At 37.4% G+C, this 15,049-nt stretch overlaps 2 protein-coding genes across 3 annotated transcripts in view; both read right to left on the bottom strand.

Moving 5' to 3' along the window:
• The window catches only part of LOC114465729 (unconventional myosin-Va-like), a 37,064-nt gene extending 30,112 nt beyond the window's left edge, over positions 1–6,952 (bottom strand). For both annotated transcript variants that reach the window (XM_028450924.1, XM_028450925.1), the window contains exons 1-11: positions 6,840–6,952; positions 6,591–6,701; positions 4,326–4,497; positions 2,821–2,965; positions 2,582–2,738; positions 2,365–2,508; positions 973–1,054; positions 770–877; positions 563–669; positions 221–486; positions 65–146 (exon numbers count right to left, since the gene is read on the bottom strand). In XM_028450924.1, coding sequence (XP_028306725.1) covers positions 65–146; positions 221–486; positions 563–669; positions 770–877; positions 973–1,054; positions 2,365–2,508; positions 2,582–2,738; positions 2,821–2,965; positions 4,326–4,497; positions 6,591–6,701; positions 6,840–6,866 — 1,401 coding nt within the window. In that variant the 5' untranslated portion in view covers positions 6,867–6,952. The remainder of the gene's footprint in view (positions 1–64; positions 147–220; positions 487–562; positions 670–769; positions 878–972; positions 1,055–2,364; positions 2,509–2,581; positions 2,739–2,820; positions 2,966–4,325; positions 4,498–6,590; positions 6,702–6,839) is intronic.
• Positions 6,953–9,784: 2,832 nt separating this feature from the next.
• Positions 9,785–13,226, bottom strand: LOC114465915 (cAMP-regulated phosphoprotein 19-like). The gene is made up of 3 exons (XM_028451253.1): positions 13,067–13,226; positions 12,487–12,609; positions 9,785–10,504 (listed from the first exon to the last, which is right to left on the bottom strand). Exons 1-3 carry the CDS (start codon positions 13,109–13,111, stop codon positions 10,334–10,336), a joined length of 339 nt encoding a protein of 112 aa, XP_028307054.1. The 5' UTR covers positions 13,112–13,226; the 3' UTR covers positions 9,785–10,333.
• Positions 13,227–15,049: the final 1,823 nt, after the last annotated feature.

Here is a 15,049-nt window from a genome sequence, read left to right as displayed (position 1 = left end):
TGATTTATCAGCATGTGCTTTGAGCGAACACAAGTTCCCATGCTACACACACACACACACACACCATGTTGAACTGCTGCTGAAGCTTCTCGTTCGCATAATTGATGCAAAACTGCTCAAAGCTGTTGATATCAAATGTTTCAAATCTGAAAGGAAGACAGATGTATTTTAAAGCCCCATAGTTTAGAACAGATGAGGAACGCGTGTAATGATGACGTACCCGTAGATGTCGAGCACACCTATGAACGACTGTTGTCTCACTGCACACTTTAAGGCCCTGTTAATTCTACAAACAACCCAGCTGAAGAGGAGAGCATAGATGTGTTTGGCCAGAGCGTCTCGGCTGTTCACGGCATTTATTTTAGACACAGACTTGACGTAAGTTTCCGTGGTGGTCTTCAGCTTCCTGTGACATAACCAGTGGGTCATTTCTGCACACGGGACCCCCATCAGCTCACAGAACACCAGCAGGTGGGCATTGTCCGGCTAGAAAAACAACACATCCTGAGAACCAAACACATCAATGATGTCACAGACAAACAGGACAAAATGCTTTGTTTACCATGATGACACATCGATCAGCTGACTGGTCCTTAAAGTCTACATTACTGAGATGGAGGATGGCTGACAGGATTTGGTACATTTCCATTTGATCACTTTCAGCAACACCTACAGTTGGTCAAATAAAATAAAAAAAAACAAACAATAAATTGCATTATCACTGAAGCCAATTTTATAAAGTTCTCTATAACTTGTGCTTATTTCTGACCTAAAAGTGAAAAAGCTTTCCTTGTGTTGTACATCTCCTTGGCATCATCCACTCCATCGATGACTGGACTGTGACCCTGGTTGGTGTAGTGGAAGTCCTCTGCACACGCTTCAAATCATTCAAATAAAACCCTGAGTTACATCTGTTAGATTTAATGAAAATGCTTTAAAAAAAATAAAAAATAAAAGCTGACATGCACACACCTAAGTTGAAGGCCTTGAACTCTGGTAAATGTGAGGACGCGCAGAGCTGGTAGAAAATGTGGTAGTTCCTTTCACTGTTGGCCTTAAAGTCATAGAAATAACTTACAATTAGTCAATGAGATACAACATATTTTTTGGTCATCAATTATCGACCTGCAGTCATTATAAAGATTTAAATTAAAGGTGTTGATTGGATTCAGTACAGTTTGATACACATGTTTTAAACAGTGAAAGGCTGTTAAACAAATATGTTGAATACATTTAATGTAATTTGGTTGAACAAAGTTGCAAATGGTTAAAATTGCCGCTCCAAAGTTGGTTTTGATCTCCACTGTAAATTCTCTTATTGACATAGTCAGAAAGGTTTCACACATTGCATTGTGGGATGTGGAGTCCTGTTGATGCACTGTGCAATTTTCTTTAGAAAAAGTTTATAAGAACGTATTTACAGTGGCGTTAAAACAAACTTAAAGGTGCAGTCCGCAACTCTCAGATCCCTCTGTCCCCCTCCCTCCCCGCTGCTCTCTTGCCCTGCCTCCAAACTTTCTAAAGTCCCTCCCTCAGAGGAGCTAACAAGCTAATGTTAGCCCGACAGCAACATCACAGTAATATAACAAGCTCTGTTAAAAGCATATTCCTGCAGCGCTTCTCTCTCTATATGTGCACACACCTCAGCAGCAGCAGCAACAACTCACTGTCACTTACAACACATGGACCACAGAGTTCTAGTGTAACAATTACAAACCAAACATAATGTAAATCAAGCAGCAGTAATTACCTTTCAAGCAGAAAAGTCACCAATTTCATGTTCTACTCCTCCATACATACACTGTAAAAAAGACGCCCTAGCTCCGGGAAAGGGGCGGGGCCTGTGAGCAACAGCTGTCAGACAGCCCATTAAGCACAATACTGGCTCTGATTGGTTGTTTTTGCTTGGTCGCGGCACATTCTGGCAATCTGCCAAAGGCTGCAGGAGCAGCAGGAGGGACTCAATGAGCCTGTTTTTTTCACACAAACTACTAGTTTCATGTAAAGCTGTCCTTACATAGTGACAGCTTTAGCAAATATGACAAAAAGTTACTTTTATAAGTTTTGCAGACTGAACCTTTAACAGCAATTTGAACCTTTGTATCTTTTTTTTTGAGCAAATGATCTTCAATGAATTGACCTATGAGGCCTACATGGTTTTATCTGCGCAGAACTATGACCGATAAGTTGAGAAGCTCATCTCTTCATCATGAACTCCACCCATTTCAGTCACTACTGAGTGTGCTTTAGTTCTGCTGTGTGGAGCTAATCAGTGTTTAAATCAGTTACATGTGGAGGAGATTGAGAGATAAGACGCATCCAGACATTAAAGGCATGCATTCACAATCAATAACAAATACACACCTGAAACACAACTCGAGACTTTTCCAGCAAGTACGTTCTCATGTTGGCCCCCACAATGCCGTGTTTTCTGTCAAAGCCGATCTCTATGTACTTCCCAAAACGGCTGCTGTTGTCATTCCTGGTGGTCTTGGCGTTTCCAAGAGCCTGATCAAAACAAATGTTGAAAACATCCTTTATTTCATACGTGTGTGTGTGTTTTTTTTGTTGTTTTTTTTACCTCCATGATGGGATTAGAAGCCAGAACCCTCTCCTCCACGTTGGCTTCCCCAGACGAGCAGCTCACCTTGGCAAAGTAACGCATGGCGTACTTTGCTGAGACGGTTTTTCCTGCTCCAGATTCACCACTCACTATGATCGACTGATTCTTCCCGTCTCTGCATGAACATGTGACAAGTTCAGAGTAATAAAACCAGCTCCAGCACATTTTAAAGATATATTCAAAAGATATAATCCAACCTGGCCATCTGCCTGTATGCTTCCTCTGCTACAGCAAAGATGTGGGGGTCCATGTCCCCCATGTTCTGCCCACTATAGGCATCGATGATGTCAGCCTCATAAATAGGGAGGCTCTCATAGGGGTTGATGGCAACCAAGACAATTCCTGAAGCACACAAAGAATAACATTGTAAACCCCTGTTCTCTTCAACACATTCACAATAACAATAAATCATCACTGAGTAAAAATATCTGCTTAAAGGTCCAGTATTATGCTATTTTTCACACATTAGATCTAAGAACCCCAACAACATAGTATTTGAGGTTTTTTTCTCATACTCGCCTGTTTTCCAAAGTTTTAGCCTCTGTATTGTCAGTTTCAGAGCGCTCCTAAAAACAGGCTCTTTTTAGGACCTTCATGCAAACACATGTAAACACAGCAGCAGCAGTAAATCATTAAAGGGATCTTCCACTGCTTTCGTAAATGTGGCCTAAAACCTTTGAAATGTCCTTATTAGAAGATCTATGCCTAACAAAACTCACTATATTGCACCATATTAGTTTTATTAACTTATGAAAATGGGACTACATTACCCTGTGCGTCACCATGTTGAAATGACGTCATTGGTGATGTGGTATAAGCCCCTTTTAGTCCACTGAGTTCTATAGGAGGTTTTTTAGCAGCTATTTGAGTCAAAATGACAACTTGTGCTGCTTTGGGTTGCTCTAAAAACCAGTAAAACTTAAAATAAAGTTGATGTAAACCTCTTTTGTTTACTGGGAAATGATAGGCATAAATCTTCTCATAAAGACATTTCAAAGGTTTTTGGCCACATTTGTAAAAACAGTGGAGGATCCCTTTAACAGTTTTCCTTCTCCTCCTCACCTCTTCTAACCACAGGAATAGTCCATTTAAGCTAATAGTCCATTATTTTGTCCGACGGCTGTGTCGCATTGGGTCATAAACATGTCAGATCATCCCAAAAAGGTGATACAAGGCGGTATAACGGCTACTAAAAATGAAACTGATTGTGAGCGCTCTTTGGTTTATCTATAGACTGGATTATCTATATACTGAACGTAAAGATATTAACTGTAATATCAACCTGCCTCAGCTATGTTTGTTTTACCTTTGAGGTAGTTCGAAAGGGAGGAGCTCACATTCTTATAGGGTAGGAGGAGCCAGGATTATCAGGAGGAGGAGTTTCCGCGATGTGACGTTACAACGCGAAAAAAATCCAACTGTCCCGTTTGGAGCTGACTTTTAAAAAATGTGGAATAACAAGAGAGGGAGGAAACAAAACTTTTTCAACTTTGACCCTCTGAATGAGGCTATAGGGATGTATATCACTGTAGCCAAACCATTATAAAGTCATTTTTTTCATAATACTGCCGCTTGAAGTATTTGTCCCTTTAAAAGCAGCATACACACACCTGTACTAAACACACAGTACAGTGGGATGTGATGTCAGATGAACAATGATCACAGCTCAAAGTCTACACACTGATAGTAGGCGGTAGATTACCACAGTAGGTATAGATCAGCTTGGAGTCGATGAATCTCACTCGAAGGTTGTGCAGAACTGCAGGTTCATGAAGGAAACTGAGGGACGTGAGGTCGTTCTCCCCCACCAGGAGGTTAGGGTTCCTGAGAGGCGGGAGCTCATTGGTTCGGGGATTGATCTTATGTTCTACTCTCTGAAAAAGAAGAGGAAAAAATGAAAACATAAAGTGTCTTTTCAGTTGGTGGTGTAGTCACTCTGTGTAGAACAAGCTCCGCCCACTGTCCACTAACATCTGCTGATGGTAGGAATGATGTGTGTATGACTAATTATCACTGACATACACACACACACACCAGAGTTGTAGAGTGGGTTGTCCAATAACCCAAGGGTTGGGGGTTCGAATCCCGCTCTATCCAAGTCATTATCATTGTGTCCTTGGCCAAGAATGAATATGGTGTGTGAATGAGTGTTGGGAGTGGTGGGAGGGGCTTATGGTTCACTATGGCAGCCTTGCTTCTGTCAGTCTGCTCCAGGTAAGCTACATTAGTAGCTTACCACCACCACTGTGTGTGCAGTGAAAGAATAGTGTGGAATGGAAATAGCTTTGAGTGTTTATGAAAAGCACTATTATTATTATTATTATTATTACACTCCAAAAAAGGATCTCACTATGACTCAAACTGTGCAAAAACTAATGTGCACTTTTATATAAACTACTGCCAACTTTGTAAATATTATACACAGTAAAGCATTGTGAATTTTGTCTACAGTATGTATTATTTCATTATTACAGTATGAAAGAGCTGCAGAGAATGTTTATGATTAAACCTTTTAAATCTGCCTTTTAGTTAATGTCCTCTAATATGTATTTTGCTTGACTAATGTTGTGTTCACTAATTAAATGAGTATACCTTTTTATATAGATTTGCTGGGGTACTGACTGAAGGTCTGTGCTGATTTGATTTATCATTATTATTTTAATGATTGTTACTATTCTGATGATTATTTATACCTTTTTGTGTTCATATTTCCTTTTCCCTGGGAGAACACAAATGTGAGATATTAGAGTGGCACTGATCAGCCTGTTCATGTTCAGTTGAGCTGATATTTGGCCTCATTTTCAGACCTGCTGAGCGTGTCCTGACTCGCAGCAGCATCTCTGAAGTCAAACTATGAACCAGCGGCACATTTACACATCAGCAATGAGTTTTTCAGCTTTGAAAAAACAAAAAAAACCATCGACCAATAATCGGCCCGGATGATAATATTGGCTGAAATTCTGAATTTTTGTAAAATTCTGTATTGATCGTTTTTACCACCAATAATGATGCAAATAAGTTTATTTTAAAACTAGCTCCTTCAGCACTTATACAGCTGCTACACAGCAAGTGCTGCTAAATGCTGAATTTTTTTTTTGTTTCCAGATAGTTTAACTTGTTTTTACGACTAAATAGTAAATTCACTTTGATTTCATAAAAATTCAAGGAGACATTGGATTTTATATCGTGCTTTTTCATCGACACTCAAAGCACTTTACATTGATGTGCATTATTCTTTCATGACACACACGTAGTGGTGGTAAGCTACTATTGTAGCCACAGCCGCCCTGGAGACGACTGACAGAACGAGACTGCCATAGTGCTCCATCAGTCCCTCTGACCACCACCAACACTCACACACACCATTTTTTTCAACTGCCTTTTAAAGAGTGAGTAGGAGGATATCAATGTTATCGGGGGAAGTAAACTATTCCAGAGCAGAGGGCCTCAATAGGATTTGTTAAATTGGTGATGTGTTGTACGGGTGAAGCGTAATTATAGACAATAGTTATTGTCATTACTGTGTCTTGTATGATATGATTGTATATTTGAAGTAAAGGTAAAAACAAAAAAGTGACAGAAGCATCTTTCTTACTATAAATAAACTTGAATACTATGAATTAACTGAACAATTACCTGAGAATAAAAAATACTGAGCGTGACAGTGTAGGACTAAACCCTAACACTAACACTAACACTAACCACACATTACATCAGGACATTTTGGCACAACAATAAAAATTGTACCTTTTCCACTTCAGGTCAGATTTGGTCATGTGACTCCTACATGGATTTAACATCATTTCACATCTTCAGCAAATTTGAAATGTAATTAAAATGGACTTTTACTGTATATAATGGATACGCTAAACATGTGATCCCATGGGAGAACTAAATCATGTGAACACTAGAGGAAACTGAGCAGGTCCTACAGTATGTTCTATGATTCTCAGCTGATGTGTCCCACCGTGCCATCCTCCAGCTGAAGAACCAGAGCTGGGTCTCCAGGACTGTAGTCTCTGATCAGCTCTGCTGATCTCCAAACATCTGCAACATCTGGGATCCACACACGAGCAAACTGACAAACGGAGGAAAAAAAACTGCTCAGAGACACTGAACCACTGACACGTAGTGGATATCACTGTCAACTCTACACACACATTACACACACTTCTGTTAAAGGCGGAGCTCAATAAAACATCTCTGAGGCTCTTACCTTTGAGTAAAGTTCAGAAGCTCCCATGTCTGTCTCTGTGTGTGCGTGTGTGTGTGTGTCTGTGTGTGTGAAACACACCTCAGTGAGCAGAGACTAGGACTAAAGACCTGAGGAGGAGGAAGAGGAGGAGGAGGAGGAAGAGGAGGAGGAGGAGGAGGAGATCCCAGCCTGCTGTCACTCACACTCCACTCCCCATGCGGTGCACCGTGTGTGCCTCCCAGTGGCTGACACCAGTGCAGCCCTAGAGTTGGAGTTAGTGTTGCCCTGTAGCAGGGGTCACTTATTTATTGTGCTACAAATATAACAAGCAAAATCAAATATCCTCCAATAGGGATGGGACGATATACAAAGTTCACAAGATGAAACGATATACATGATACTGGGTCACGGTAACAATATGACAATTATGAAAAGGGGGAAAAAAGAAACAGTTTTAAAAATAACCATGCTTTTATCTGACTAATTCTGGGCATATTTAGGCTACTGGTTATAACCTTTTCAACTCAGATAAATAGAAAGTAAACAATAATATCAATAGGACCGGTTTTTCATTTTTAAAGTCCAAAAAGTGCCACTTTACATTAGAATGTAAAAACAGAGACAAACAATTCATGTCAGTCTAAAATTAAAACCAAATCATCAACAAATATTCCTCTCTGTGCATAACAAGGTTTATGAATTATCATAAATGATCAAACTAGAACAGTCTCCACAGCCCACATTTAATATATGGACAATAACAACATGTCTACATGTTATGGCAGCTATTGAGACCTTTGGACATTGTTTATGTTCCTGCAGTTGGACACACACACACACACACACACACGCAGAAAAAGTTTGTGGTTCGTTTACAGAGAATTTTTTTTTTTTTTTTTTTTAAATAATGTAAATTTCGCACCAAAGAAAGTTTATCTTTTACAACAAATAATTCCTCTTGCCTTATTCATCCCATGTACTATTGAGGCTAAAACATATGAGAACATGCACATGTATGGATTTAAACCTGATTTAATCTGAGGATTCATTTAAATTACACCAATTGCCCAATGAATCCAGTTGACACAACTTAGCTGCAAATAAATAATTGTTTTCCTCTCATATAAACCAACATATCCTTGTTGTAAGCACTATTAAGTAAAATGGTATTTTAGGGAACTAAAATACGGAAACAAAAACGTCTTTGACTGTGTATCGAACTCAGAACCGTGAGCAGACAAGTTAATAATAATAATACCTGTGGCCCACATGGTGTGTTAATAGTGAGGATGATTATGTCTATGAAGAGATTTGTCTCAAATTATACCTCCAGTTTTCATGTTTTTCAAATCTACAAATATATTTACAATTTTCAGATGTATTTTGTAGATTTTAATATGTTTCTCAGATCCACAATTGACATGTGTTTTCTCATTTATGTGTGTGTTCATCATTAATTGTGTAAATCTTCAGTTGTACTTGTGAATTGAGCAAAGTGCGGTTGTAAATCAGCCCGCGTGTGGATTTATTTTTGAGACAAATGTAGCGCAGCTTTGCTCAAAGAATTCTATTCACCGACACAAGAATATCTAATAACACCACTGGTATTCACTGCAGTGTCGCCACAATCACTGCAGCCTTCACTTGTCTCCTGCTGATCATAGTATAACACTTGCATCAACATAAAATATTTTATCATGATTTCAATTCATTTTTATTCGTAAAAATGTTTTTGATGACACTTCTCTGGATACATGTGATGCTATAATTTATATAGTGCACCAGTTTGGCCAAATACATTTTAGTATATAGTGAATAAACTTAAAATCCTCACCACAATCAGACATTAATAATAAACCAATAAACTATTGAAGATGCACCTCAAGCATGACAAATAGGAGAAAATAAAAATAGGACACCACTGTTTCAATGTTTAAATTGATTAAATCGATTTTTACTAGTTTTTTAATTTTTCAATAAAACCCCACTAAAATTATGAAAAAGCATTTTTTTTAATATATATCAAGTGTTGTAGTGTGATCAACTGAACTGCTTCGGTGGTTGGATAGAGTTATGTCATTAGTGTACAGTACATTAGAGCGAAATTATTCAATTTTATTACTAATAAAAATCCATACACATTCATAAAAAAAATAAAAAATTAAAATTTATTTTTTGTCAGACTAAGTGTTATACTGTGATCAGCAGGAAACAAAGGAAGGCTGCAGTGATTTTGGGTACACTGCAGTGAATACCAATAACGTTATAAGACATTGTTGTAGTATGTGTTTTTGTGTGGGTAAATGGAATTAATCTTCAGCAGATACCTCACTACTGATAATAATAATAGCCTGTAGACTCACCTTTTTACAAAGGCCTTTCCGTAGCCTTTTTATATGCCTCATTGTTTTGGTTTTATGTTTATTGTAGGTCTTTTGCTTTCTTTGTAGCTTTGTTTAGATTCATTTATTGTAAAGTGCAACACAAATAAAATGTATTCTTACAACTGAATATTTACACATAATTCATGACGAATACACACAGATGAATGAGAAAACACGTGTAAATTGTGATTGTATTTGTGGATCTGAAAAACCTGTGTAAATTGTGGATCTATTTGTGAATATTTTTTAGACAAATCTCTCCCTGTAGATGTTTAATAGTATTAGCAGAATCCATCATTATTTCTATGCAGAGAAACAAATAAAATGAAGAAATGAAAAATTAAAATTGTTTAGCTTGTACGTTAAAAATCAGGTGAATGAAGCTGCTTCTGTTTATCGAAAAAAAAAATAATAATAAATAAACGCAAGGAGACAATGACAGAACTTTTAAGATATTATGCAAAATTATTTTATTTACATAACAAATGGCACAGTGCGAGCGCAGTCACACACATGCACACTCAGACGTGTCATGGGAAGTTGTTTCTATAAAATCTTCAGTGATTTCAGTCAGACAGTGAACAACATGTTAAGATTCTTTATTGAGGGAGCAAATGTTGCTCAAGAGCAATAACAGATCGTTACTTTTAAGGCCATTTCTAGAGGTCATGTGATGTTAGGATAAGTGAACCACCATGACACACAAAATGCAAAGGTTAGAAATGAACCAACACTTCACTTTCCTACAAAGTCTAAACATACACAGTGAGACGTTCATGTCTAGGCTCCAATTTAACATTTATCAGTTGCAATAAAAAGTGGGGGAAAAAATAAAAAAAAAGTTACACAAGCTGTTAGATCATTAGTAGCATGCCTAGTGACAATGATTGTTGAGTACATTTAGTGAGAATAATAATTTGAGACAATGTTTGGAAATTAGTGAGTGATCATCTTCTGATATCAAAATTCAGATAACGTTCTTAGTTTAATTGATACTTGTGTCTGACGTATGAGGGTTTCAAGTATTTGCTTTGGTGGAGATGTATTCCTCTCCCACAGATACAACAAAACAAAGAAAAGATAAACAGCAGGTAGAGGTGATGAATGGTATACCAGATACTCTAAAAACCATCATCCAGCCAGTTTGCTGGTGACTATGGAAGTCTTTCTCTGAGGCAGGTCCTGGGGGGTGGGGATGTGACCCCCTGTGATCTCACTCTTCTCTGTTGGCGCCGATAGAAGCTGCTTGTTCTTCATTTTATCCTTGGCCATGTTGTAGTCACCTGAGTCAAAATACTTTGGCTGCATGAAGACACAAAGTCACATATAAAGCAGTTTGATTTTATTATTATTATCATCATATGGTCCATCATTACATAGTTGATCAGAAACTTTGAGAAAACAGGCATCACTATTCCACCCTGTGGTGACATCAGGAAACAGATCAGTGGAACAAAGACCTGTTTATATCAATAACTAGTAACCAATAGAGGTTTGTTTTAAATCATACAAGACTTCACTAGATTTATGTATTTTTAAATATGAGACCTATTCCTAATTTACTGAATAAAACATTAACAAAAAAGGGCATTTTTATATAAGCCAAGATTTCCAAAGCCTTATTATAGCTCATCTCCTCTAACCTCCATGTGACAGAGGATCACTAACTGCATTTCCATTACCCATGGAAATCGGCAAAATTTAAATAGCGCAATAAAAACTGATAGGGGTGTCCCAATATCAATATTAGTCCGATATCAGCCTGAACATGAATATTGGATTCAAATTTCCAAAAGATTTTTTTTTTTTTTGCAATACATTTTTTATATATTTTATTCAATTGTCAAATACTGTAGATATTATGTTGAAGGTTAAAATGTACGTAACCAATTGGTTAATAATAAATGGGTCCGTTTTTCTCATACCTACTGTTGCTGACTATTGTTCTCTGTTTGAGTAGCATCACATGATCAAGACTTTTATAACATTCCACACTACAAAATATGTAACTTGTTACTTTTTTTTAAAAAAATAATAAAGTATTCATGCTGATATCGGATCAATATCAGTATCGACCGAAACGCAAGGCTGCAATATCAGTATCATACCAGAAATGAAAAAGTTGTATCAGGACATCCCTAAAAACTGCCATGGAAACACTTGAATTTCGAGGGGAAAAAAAAAAAAAAAAAAAAAACTCAACTGTCGCTAAAAAAAATGTTCGCCTTCACGAGGAGGAATTTCAGACGTTTCTATATTGAAGTGTGTTGCTAAAGCGCTATAGAAACACTTTTTCTGCAAATACACGTCACAGAACATGACGCACCTGGTCACATGACCACTGCTCTCAGTGTAAACAGAAGAGGAGACATTTCTTAGCATTACACTTAAACATGAGTAGTGCCACATTAGACATGAAACAACAAAAGAATAAAGTAGTGTTTTGAGGACGATTGGAGCATCCATCTTCCTGCAGAGACGTCTCACAGGATGAGATTTCACGCGAGTTACGAGGCTCCAAAACAACCTTCAATGGAAACACGTCCAAAGTGCAATTATACGTCATCTACTGTACATTTAGAAATATCGCTTTTATTTTGTGAAAATGTGTAATGGAAACCCAGCTACTGATCAATAATCATTGATCATGTTGGTTTGTCTAGAACAGGAGCGTTTGGCTTGAATGCGGTGAAGGAGTTTCAACTCAAACTAACTTAACTTACACACAAATGTAAGACAAGTTAAAAACAAAGTTTTTCAACTGGTGGTTCAGACTCAAAAGTGGATCAGATACCTGTTTTTCATGAGCAAAGCAAAAAGGAAACACCCTGTGGTTTGAGCCAAAAGCATTTATTTACATTAAACTCTGTTACTTTTAGCCAGGAAAAAGTAGTACTTTTTCATTAGCAAATGATAATTTACACTTTTTCTCTTCAATTTATATTTTTGGTTTGTTTTGAGTTTTTTTTTTTTTTTTTAAATCACATTCAAAAACTTCACAGAAGGATAAAAATATGATATATGTAATCTATGTGCACTGAATTGTTGCAATTGAAAACTTCTCGATTTGCTTTTGAATCACGATTAGTTTTTAAGTGGTTGATGGCGAGTCTTAAAACCAAATCAGTTTGAAACCAAACCACAGACTAAGGCTTAGAGAGGTCACACAATTTCTTCATTGAGCAACACAGCTGATTCTCAAAATTGCACCACAAAAGCTATAATAAGCTGAATTTGTTCAATTTGAATCATATTTAAATGAAGGAGTAAAGAAGAAGACAAACCCCCTTCTGCAGCCTTTTCCTGAGGAAGTCTGAGCCTCCAGGTTTGGCCCCTAGGTTTGGATACCTGGCTTTGAGTTTGGCTTCCTCGGTTTTCTCTGGGCTCAACACCTTGTCCTGCTCTTCCTGTTAATCGAGCAAAGAGTGAATGGATGGACACCGACACACAACGTTTAGCGTTTGCACCATTATTATTATAATATAATTATTATCACTATTATTGCATCCAACGCCACACAAACAACCAATAAAACAGTGGATTGCAATGTTAACATTTCAAGGCTATTCATTTGACTAAGAACAGCCATGAGGCTGTCGGAAGCTAACGACACAACTTTATACTTTATTATAGTTTAAACTCACGTAACCACACATTTCCACGTCAACCTTTGTAGAAATCCTTCAGTAAAGTACTATATATCTGTGCGTGTTAACAAAATAGCTGTTAGATCAGCAGAGGGCCGTTCAGAACGAAGTGAGGATTAGCCACATGCTAACTGGCTCGATGCTAACAGAGTAGCTATCAGTAATATAATATAGACAGTAATGTACACCATTATCCACAGTTATCGGTATAACATACCTGCTGTTCCCCCGAGGCCATCGTATCTTCTCCTTCCTGGGACATGGCTGAAATGAAACACACAAACACCGCCACAGAAGCCGAAAATGAACCGTCAGACACCGCCGAGGGACGAAAGGTTCAGCCCGGGCAGCAACAGGGCCGACAATCGATGTCCGAGCTATCGATCACAGCAGGCACGTCTATCACATCCTCATCAGGCGTGCTTTAAATCCAATATACACACATTTCACATATATCAATTCCATCCATCCATGCATTTAATATTAGTTTATTTTTGTTAATTCCCTTTATGTTTATCTATTCCAAGTTTTGTTAAATAAATGGAGAATTCTGTTTGCACACAGGAACTTCAATGGCATCATTAATGTAAGTCATCTCCAGTTAATGTTAATATTTTTAAGCCAGTTTAGAGGTTGCACTATTGGTACTGGTTCACGTCACATTACAGCTAAAGGTCTTAATGTTTGGTCTCAAAAATGGACTTTGAGACTCAAGAGTTCCTTTAACCACAAAGGAGACGTCATAACTTTACCAAGCCTTCCACGGAACATTCCATAGTCCTACTCACTTATCTCTCGGTTTGCGTCACCCATATATATATATATATATATATATATATATATATATATACACATGGCATTAATCCAGTGTCAGTTCTGAAAAAGCTCCTGTACAGTTGATAAAAAAAACCCCATTAAATCAAGGTATTACAGTAACAAACTGACAAAACACTGGATTACAGAATAAAAGAAACACCATTAGAGACTATGTCCACTATAAATTATATAGATACAATTATATGGTAAACCAAAAAATACTTTAGAAATATATGGTGGTACTAACATAAATTAGGCTGTTCCTGACAAATACAAGTTCTTCTAGATCAGCGGTCCCCAACCTTTTTTGTAAACCTGGTTTATTGTCGTACAATGTTTTCACGGACCGGCCGACGGCTTTTTAAGATGTGACAAAAAAAAAAAAAAACTGTCATTTTCTAAATATTACATTAAACGTGAATCCACTGTATACAATTTTAATATCAGCGTCACGGTTAAACATGCTTTCAACATAAGATATACCATAAAAACAAATATAAAGTGCATTAAAATGAAAAGTCACCATAATGCCAGAGCCGAGCTAGTTTCTCTGCAATCAGATGGTTAGACAGATGTAGCAGAGAGAATCTGGTCATTTTCCAAAATTAAACATCGTTCTTAGATAATAATAAAAAAAAACAAAAAAAATGTAAGTTACGTATTATTTCTGTGTGACCCAGTACCAATTAATCAACGGACCGGTACCGGTCCAAGGCCCAGGGGTTGGGGACCTCTGTTCTAGACCCAGTCTACAACACATATAGGACATAGTAGCATAAAAGTAATCCTACACATTTCCCTGGGCATCCTGTGAATATGTTGTTCAGGATAAGATTCTGTAATCTAATTAACATACTGACAGGTGCACTAATGCACTGTGTTAAACAGGTTAGTCACTGCTTGGACTGAAATATATAAGTATAAATGTATCCTTTATGTTTATATTATTGTTTTCTGCTCTTCGCATCAACAACCAAGTTAAATTCCTTGTACTGTTTTTATCTGTACTTGGCAAATTAACACCTGATTCTGAAAGCAGGGGTGTTGTAAACTCATTTTATGACTTAGTTTGGTCCAAATTACTGTGCCCTAGATTCAACTTTCACATATAAAGGCTTTAGAAGTCACTTAAAAGTCCTGGTGTAAAGCTTTTGAGAGTGAAACCAAATTAAATGACCAACCAATGTTTTCCTTGTGTTTAACATGTCTTTAGAGCCTGTTTTGGTGTGAGCAGTTCATATTATCACTACACCCCCATATTTACCATGGGCGGAGATTAATAATTAAATAGGGGCTGAATACATGAAAAAACCTAAATGTTTTTATTGAAACATGATCGAACATTACAGTGGATTTCTCACAAAGCAGGTCAGAGTGATGCGAC

This window comes from Gouania willdenowi, chromosome 6, assembly GCF_900634775.1.
Source record: "Gouania willdenowi chromosome 6, fGouWil2.1, whole genome shotgun sequence".
Lineage (NCBI taxonomy): Eukaryota > Metazoa > Chordata > Actinopteri > Blenniiformes > Gobiesocidae > Gouania > Gouania willdenowi.
This window is presented reverse-complemented; position numbering and strand designations above follow the sequence as displayed.